This window comes from Pygoscelis adeliae, unplaced genomic scaffold, assembly GCF_000699105.1.
Source record: "Pygoscelis adeliae isolate BGI_AS28 unplaced genomic scaffold, ASM69910v1 Scaffold461, whole genome shotgun sequence".
Taxonomy (NCBI): Eukaryota; Metazoa; Chordata; class Aves; order Sphenisciformes; family Spheniscidae; genus Pygoscelis; species Pygoscelis adeliae.
Window position 1 is genome coordinate 487,215 of NW_008824029.1, and position 8,911 is coordinate 496,125.

The following is an 8,911-nucleotide window of genomic DNA, read 5'->3' on the forward strand; positions in this document are numbered from 1 at the left end:
CAGAGATCAAGTAGCCGCTGAGCCGGGCCTCAGGACTGGGACGAGCAGCCCGCTCGGCCAAGCCGAGCCTCCAGCAGCCTCCCTGCCCAGTCCCCGTGGCGGTGGCAGACGCTGCTGCAGGCAGCCACACACAGGTGCTCAGCGGCAAGTTAAACAAGAGGCAAGAGCTCGATTTTTCTCCCAACACCTTTATTCTAGTGTAATCAAAGTCCATTTAAGTTCTGATTAAAAGGTTTAATTAACCAAAAAGTCCACACCTGTCAGCAGAACAAAGATCTCCATCCCTAAGCTCTCAAACACAGGCACCTGCAACCGGTACACGCAGCGCCTCGCTGGCCCCGACTGGGCAGGGACCTGCCGACACAAGCCCCGCTCGCATCGCCACGGCTCTGCCAGGCACGTCCGTCTGCAGAAACGGTACTGCGATGCACACGAAGCAAGTCCGTTTACGAAGCCAGGGGTTGTTCCCTGGACTGGTAAGCCGGACTGCTGCGTTTTAAATCAGGGCTGTGGTGGGAAGGAAGTCACCTTCAAATGGTGTTAACGGTGACATTTTAAAACAGCGTGTCGCTACTGTGTGAGCACTTTGCTCCTGCTTAACACTTGGTAGCTTATGTGAATGCAAAGAGAAAACGGACCGGCGCTTTTTAATCAGCATATCAAATTTCCTCATCATCTTTTATGTGCACACGCAAACACACACACACACACACACACAGCTAGTTGAACTGCGAATGTGTCAGCACTTTTTTAATAATACTTCATTTAAAAACTGAAAACATTATCAGTAGGAGGATTGACTACCATAGTAGCAGAGTTCTCACGAATTTCCCCAATGCCAGGTGCTTAAATAATACTATGGACGGGAGACGTGCATGCAGCCCCCTCCACCGGCAGTGAGTGCAGAGCAGGGCCCTGGCTCTGGTGCGTCTCCGGACAAGCAGCCACCCAGCACCTCCACCTGCTCCTGAGCCTCATCACCCATCTGGAAACGAAGGGTTTACGTTCTGTCACCTGCAGCATTCATAATCGCATGTACCCTCCTCATATTCGGCTTGCTGAGACGATAAATGGGGAACTGGAGCATTCTTGGTTTGAGGTCCAGGCCCAGATGTGGATAAGGACTGGAGGTGAGGCTGCCAGCTGAGAGTCAGAGGGGACAGACTCGTGGAAGCAGACGTTCCGCTCCCAATGCAAAATGGTGAGCCAGATGCAAAGGCGATGGGCACGCTCTTCTCATCCGGGAAGGCAGATCAGCTGCCCACATAAGGTTTGGATTGCTCTGAACACGTTTATCCTGCACGGTGGAATACAACCCAAAAGCTCCTGAACTAGCTGGTAAGCCCTGTGGCCTCACGTCATGTGGATGGACCAGCTGAGATCCAGACACATCCCATCTGTATTCACGGCGCGCCGACTACCCATGCAGAGCCTGAGAGCACCGCACAAAGGCGGCTCCCCGATCCAAGCAGACCTGCATGCTGCCAGCTCAGGGGTTTCTGCTCCACATTTCCCAGAGTTTCCACTCTATGCCTCACGCAGGCAGCGAGTTTGGCTGGAGAGCAAGCACTCTCTCTGCTACCAGGTTCAGAAAAGCTGACAAAGAGCAGGTCAGGTAACTGGCTCAATGAGCAGGCTACCCTCTCTAACTGCAGAGGGCTTAGATACCCCCCAAAAGGCGAAGGGACTGCTGAATAGTCCCTGAACACAACTGCTCAGGAACAGAGACAACATGGGACCGCAAATCTTCAAATTCGCTGAAGAGATTTGAGTTATCGCGTCCCCTAGCTCCGCATAAGACAACGACAGGACCAGAGGCAGTGGGCATGAATTGAAACACATCAAATTCTGTCTGAAGATCAGGAAACACTTTTTTACTGTGAGGGTGACCGAGCACTGGCACAGGTTGTTCAGGGAGGTGGCGGAGTCTCCATCCTTGGAGATGTTCAAAAGCCATCTGGACACGGTCCTGGGCAACCGGCTTTGGGTGGCCCTGCTTGAGCAGGGGGGTTGGACCAGGTGATCTTAAGAGGCCCCTTCCAACCTCCACCAGTTTGTGACTCTGTGATGGTGTAATCAGCAGGTCTAAGCACAAAGAGTAAGGGCTTGAGTTAAGCAAGCAGATGGTGGTGTGGCAGCAGGATCAGGCAGCACAGGGCAGAAGGAAAGCAACTCATTATCTGCACGATGACAAAGCAGGAGATTTTCCTGCCTTACCCTCCTGAGAGTGTAAGTCAACGTATGGATTATACATACGTGCAACGCTCTTTCTGTGGGCCTGATGGTATATTCACATGTGCCAGCAGAACAAGGCACAGTCCAGCTGCAGGACCAGGGAAAACTCCCAAAACCATAACCAGCCTTCAGTGCAGTGTAATTACTGAGATTTCCTTTCAGCATCGTCACATGCTATTCTGGTTAGGAAAGGAAAGTATTTCTCAAAGACAGAATTTCTATCTAGGATGGAGTTTTGCATGCAGTGAATCACGTTTTCCTTCACAAAAACCATGCCTATGCAGAGGCATAGCGAGCGTTGTGCCAGCCCTGGGAACCACAAAGTGGAAGAAATAAGGAGGAAATGCAGGATTAAAAAGAGTCTGCAAGATTACAGTCTTTGAATGATGGTTGGCAAAGACTGCTTGTTGCCTGCTGTAAGGGGTGTGTGGTAGGGATCAGAGAAGATCTGAAATCTTTAACTACTTCTCATCCAAGGACTGATGCGGATAATATGGATCTGAGGATAAATTAGAGCCATAACCTCACCAGCAGTCTCTTCCCTGAGGAAATGTCAGTGCTAGGCCAGTCCGTGCTGCTGTGGAAGATGATGCTGATCCCAACTTCTAATTAGAGAGATGACATAAGGTCAAATGTTCCTGAGCAGGATGTCTGCTAAGTTGTTGTAATGTCTCTGCGCAGAATCGGAAAAGGGTGGGGGAAGACTATTTCACAGCAGTGACTGGAAGGGAAGAGGAGAGACATGGCAAATATCCAGCAGAAGAAACTCATAGGCTCAGATACCATCATGGGCAAGGAGAACACCGAGGACGAGAAACAGTAAGACAGCTCAGGCACCAGTTCTGCCTGACGCAGGAGAACTGCACCCACGAGGGGCTGTCATTTCCCAGCTGGGCTACTCAAGGTCCTCTGTGTCGCAGAAGATTCAGGGTTTGAGGAGGAGCTTTTTCTCCGTTCGATATTTCACCATCCCCGGAGTCAGTATCAACCTTTAGTAAACAGACCCAACACTGGAACATCTAATATGTTTGGCAGGTTCCCAATAGGAAAGTCACATTTGCTGGTTTTCATGGCTCTGTGCTGTCTCTGGGGCTTTCAGGTCACTTGGTCCCAAAGGACAGCCACGATTAGGACCGTTGTGAGCTGTCTGGTCTCACAGAGAGATTTTGAAAGCCAGGATATTAGGAACATTATTTTCACAAGACCAAAAATAATAAAGTTTCTCGCAACAGTTAGTAAACCTAACTATGCAGGCATGGGAGGAAGCAGGGGGAATATCATTTAGTAGCTCAAGTGGAAACATGAGAGGGAGGTAAAGCGTAAATCTGCTCCGCTGAGTGCCAGGTAAGGATGGGTGTCCATGACTCTGACTTAAGCTGAAGCGAGAAACATTATTCAGACCATTCATCCACTAAATGGATCACAACCTGGAGTTATTCACACCTGGAGTAGAGAGAAATACTTGGGCATCGATATTCCGAGAGAAGAATGCATATGTTTTAAGCACTGACCATTAAAGAAGAACAAAGATCTCTCCAGTTTCTGCAGCCAGTGATGTCCCACCCAGAGCCTGCGGTGGCAGACGGTGGGGGGGGCCTTTTGCCACGCTGGCTTTCTTCAATGATGCGCCCTTCTTCCCTGGGTCAAGGTAACAGGACATCCTCTTTGGGTAGCAGTGCCCATGTAATACTGCCTCCCTTCACGATGTCCTTAAGAAAACCCTAAGACCTTGGCAGCTCCTGTGTTTGCCTGCTAAGGAATGTCTGGACCAAGCACCTGCCTACAGAGCTTCATTTTCTCCTGATCAAGCTATGACTGAAGAGGCAGTGGCTGCACCACAAGAGGCTTTAGCAGCTACAGACAAACCAAATATATCTGGCCAGGGACGTCTTAAAGCAGCCTACATTCCTGGGGCCGTAACCCCTTCTCTTCTGTGACAGCTTCAAATACATGGGTGAGACATGGGGCTGGTGTAGGAAACTCTTACCCTGCCAGTGGAGGAGCTGACTGAAGGCTACTAAAGCCCAGGGCACCTTGCCGTGGCTCCTTGCCTCGCCTCCACCTACTCCTACCGGAATACGCAGGCAGCCTTCCAGAGAAGGGCTGAGCACTGCAGCCACAAAACATCCTCCTCTTCCCCCTCCATCCTTGGTTCCTTGAATAGACAGAGGAAAAGGGGGCATGATCCAGCACACCCCTCACCTGCCAGTTAACGCAGTCGCTTCGGGCGTGCAGCAGGGTACAGTGATAGCACATCCTTGTTTCAGCTGGGGCAAGAGGAGCTAGCAGACCTGGAGAAAGCGTATTTTTGGGTAACGATTGCATGTAAATGTCTACACAACAACAAAGTACCCAGCGGGACACCACACTCTTGTGCACAGAGGGACTCTCCCCAAGAGAAGGAATAGAAGACTCGCATCAATATGGGCACACATTCAGACCGGGACACCGAAAAGCTGAGCGCTGCTGCACTGTGGAGGTAGTATCCAAAGCAGGACAACTCTCCTAAAAGAAACATGTCTACATTTTCAGGGAAAGAAGCGGCTTTAAATGCCTCGTATCTGAGATAACTTTAAAAGCTCCTTGCTTATCAGAAAGTGCAAAAAGATGATGAGGCACCACATGACGAGGCTCTCACCTGGGCCCTGAGAGAACAGGGGGATGTACTGACCCTGTAAGGGAGCGCAGCACACGCTTCCCTGCGCTGGACGAGCTGCGTAACAAGCCGGGCTGCTGCAGCCCTCCGGCAGACACACCAGCCGGAGCTGGACTCGGCAAAGCTGCGTTTGCCTTACGCTGCAACTAAGCGAAGAAGCCCTGAGCCTTGGCAGAGCCCAGAGCTCTCAGCTACCATGGCTCGCTGCCATGTAAACCTCAGCAGTCTGGGGACTGAGGCTGCGCGCTCTGCACTTCAGTTCTGGTGTCAGCTCAGGGCTCAGCTCCCCCCAAAACACGATTTGCTTTTGAAAAAATGTAGATGAGACCATATAGGCACAAACGTACAGCAGTCTGTGTTTCTGGGCCTCCAGCCCCGCTGCTTCTATGCTTAACACCCCCTCCGGTGCTGCAGTGGGGGTGAATCCAAGCCCACCCAAAAGAAAGAGAATAAATGTCCTATGAACCCAGACAACCCCACTGTACAGTTTTCAGTGTATGACTCTACAAGCTGATCCTTCATCTTGGTTTTGATCAGCTGGCTTGAAGGCTGAAGCATAAAAGGTCCAAAATACCCTTTGGCAGAATGCACTTCAGCATTGTGGCTCTGAACCACCCGAAGGACTGTTTTAATACGGCCCTGTGAGCTTACATGGAAGGATATATACAACATCAAACCATTCGGGAGGTACCTCCTTGATGACACTAAATGCTGGTTCCATGAGGCACTGATGCGTTTAACCTTTTGCTTCAAAAATAATCATTAGCATATTACACAAGCACAGTGTAGGGGAAGAGGAAAGTTGAAAAATAATGTTTAAAAATACTTGCCTTTAAAAATTCAGCCCCTCCCATGTTACCAAGATCTAATTAAAGGGATCCAGCAGTTGCTGGCTCTGAGATGCCTTTGGTCCAAAAGCATTAGGATTCAATGTGTTTTTCTGACCAAGTCTTTCAAGCTCTTTTGCTGTCTTTAGTCCTGCTTCTCTCCTTTGTGTTTCCAAGGGTAGATTAGCTCTCCAAGGAACAATTTCTTGCAGAGAGATGTCCAGGAATCCTTAGGGTAACAGCTGTAGGTCGGCAGCCTGTATGTCTGTACCACGCTGCCATATGACAGCGGGTTGATCTATGAGGAGAAGAAAGAGGGATAGCAGCAATGAAAATGTGTTGTAGTAAGAAACACAGGCAGCTGAGGAGGGCAAGCGCAACTTTTGCATGGCACTGGCCTCTGTTAAAACATCAATACTGCTACTCACAAAGCATCAAAATCCCTCTCTGGCTAGCTAAAGCTGTTTAGCCTTCTACAACATCCCAAAACATTAACAAATTGAGCTTGGCAAGGAGTATTATTAGAATCATTTTCAAGCAGAGCAGCAGACGCAAACACCTGCAGGATTTGAGAGCGATGCTCATTACACAAGGGTGTGGAACTGTCGCCTCGTTGTGTCAGGAGGTTGCAGTGGCTGGAGAGACGGGGGCCTCCCACCGCAGACAGCAGTACTCTGTTGAGGGTGCACGACGACTCTTGGGAACTCCTCTATAATGGCTTAACTGGCACATATCTTTTACGGGCCTGCTGCTTTAATGTGCTAAGCTCTCAGCCCACAGCTATGCTTTAAGCTAAACCTGATATCACCTGATATCCACCCAGTGGAATCGAGTCCTAGCAGAACAGGATGCATACCACACAATGCCACAATGCCAGGGCTGCTCGTTACCATTTTAAATTAAGTCTCCTTGGCTGAGTTCATCTTTTTCAGTTTGATTTCAGTCACCCTCCCAAGAATGACCACGTCTGGAGTCTCTGCCTATGAAAGCTCGTGGCCTCTGATGGTGGTCACAAAGTTGCTGTATTGGTCTTTTGGAAGGTGGGGGAGGCAGACAGACACGTTAGCTGGACAAGGGGCGACAGAAGCACATTAGACCTTGGAAAATCTCATTCCAGTGAAGCATTTCAGGGTAGAGAGATAGGTGAAGTCCAGAGGATTGATCCAGTCTGGCCAAGATCTGATGCATGAGAAGGATGCACAGCAATAGGTTGTCTCCAAAAGAGTAAACAGATTACACAGAAATGGTGGATCTCAGAAAACAGACCATGAGAGATGCCAAGGTGAGGAGACTTACAGAGCTAGAGGAAGCTTGGACAGTGGGGAGAAATGGAAGGACATCCTCCTCTAGTGAAAGGGTCCAGCCAAGCAGCTGCGTGAAAGGAGACTATAATTCACAGTAGAAAATCCAGCCACAAAAAGGAAAGAGACAGCAAAAACCACACAGACAGTCACTACTTTGTCAAAAGCTGAGTATTTCTTTCGTCCACTGAAGAGCAACCAGTTTTCTGGGGCTTTGCCTGTACCACCAGTTTGCTTCAGCTGTCTGGTGGCCATGGAGAGGGGGAGGATGAACTCAGAGTGTCTACAAAGATGGAGCTCTGGGAAAGGGTGATTAAGCAAAGAGTTCATTAGAATTAACCCTGGAGACCTTCGTCAAATAGTTGCAAAATACAACATTGCTGAAGCAGAAGGAGAAAATGCCTGTACACAGAAGCATCCCTATGAAGTTTAGGAAAAAGGCCAGGGCAGCAGCTCGCGCAGGCCGAGGGAAGGCAAAGAACAGCCGGACCCAGCGCGGTCCGGCTGCGGGACACTGACTCATTAGCAGACATTGAATGGGTCCCAAACAGATCCACAGGAAGCTAGTTCTGAATGCGATCAAAACGAACGTTTGTACCAGGAACGGAAGAGAGGCGCTCGTGAGGTATGTCTAACCCAAACTCACCCGGCTCATACTTCAAACCCATTCTACAGCCTAAAGGCCAAGGCTCGACCACAGCATTTATGGGGCATTCTGCATAACTACGGCCAACCTCACCGCATTGCGGTCATAGACAGCGAGCTAAAAAAAAAAAGAAAAAATAATAAAAAAAAAAAGACCAAAGAAACCTGCCCCCAAAACAAACCACAGTAAAACTTGAGTAACTATTTCTGCCTATTTCCTCAGCTGTAGGCAAACCAGTATGTTTTAAGTGAAAACATGCTGGGGGAGGATAGGAACTGCTGCTACACAAGGGAGATACACAGTGTATGTTCCTTTGACTATTAGCTACGTGGGCTGGAAGGTCTGGACACAACATTTCTCGCTGAAAATCATCCCTAGGCAGCGTGGTGATACCGAGCGGTAACGCTTGCTTACTGAGAAATAACAAGAGATGGTTTTATGCCCAGTGCAATATATGCGTCTGCCTCTCCTACTACAAATGGAAACAAGCAAAACAAAAGCAACTGTTTATTAGGGAAGTGGCAATATGAGTTCCTTTTATGCAATTTCTGTAGTCCAAAGCTATAATATACCCTGATATAATATACATCCTTTGTTTCATAATTGAGCTGTTCCCTTTTCCCTTCCTCTTTTGCTTAACCCTTTTCAAAGCAATTGCTGTGGAAGATGACACTTCTAGCAGAAGGTATACAGATGAATCGAACTCACCGTGTCTTCTCACTGGGCTATCAGTTCAGCTGAGCCACACTGTCAGAAATATTTCTTCTCGTACACCGTAATAAATTATTTTAAACACTAATGAAAATACTGAACTATCTAAGACTTCCTGGAGAAAATTAAGTAGCATTTGGAATGGAAATATCATCCCCCACCCTCCGCCTGCCTGTGCCTGGTCTTTGCATTCCAGTGACACTATCTTCAAAATAAAAAATAATCACTCGGCTGAACTGCAAGCTGAGTGTGAATGCTCAAAACCAGCATTATTGATTTCTAATCCATTACCAGCACCCCAAAGGATAGCTGTGAATGTATCAGTCACCTATAGCTTAAATTGTTTTGGGCATAGTTACATGCACACAGCCTTACTTCCATCAAGCACGGCTCCGGAGGGCTACCACATGGGGAGGGGACAAAGCCACTGTGAAATTTCTAGAAAGGAACATCATCATGTACCATAAATAAGAATTTTAGCATGTCACTTAAAAATAGGCTTTTTAGATTGTCCTCTCAAAAGACCTATCAGAAA

At 48.4% G+C, this 8,911-nt stretch overlaps 2 protein-coding genes across 2 annotated transcripts in view; both read right to left on the bottom strand.

Moving 5' to 3' along the window:
* The window catches only part of RAB40C (RAB40C, member RAS oncogene family), a 48,221-nt gene extending 43,730 nt beyond the window's left edge, over positions 1-4,491 (bottom strand). Inside the window, exons 1-2 of the mRNA XM_009327291.1 lie at positions 4,438-4,491; positions 258-420 (exon numbers count right to left, since the gene is read on the bottom strand). Coding sequence (XP_009325566.1) covers positions 258-420; positions 4,438-4,491 — 217 coding nt within the window. The remainder of the gene's footprint in view (positions 1-257; positions 421-4,437) is intronic.
* Positions 2,009-8,911, bottom strand: part of PIGQ (phosphatidylinositol glycan anchor biosynthesis, class Q) — a 32,124-nt gene continuing 25,221 nt past the window's right edge. The window contains exon 11 of the mRNA XM_009327302.1: positions 2,009-6,016. Within this exon, the coding sequence (XP_009325577.1) occupies positions 5,864-6,016 (153 nt within the window). The 3' untranslated portion in view covers positions 2,009-5,863. The remainder of the gene's footprint in view (positions 6,017-8,911) is intronic.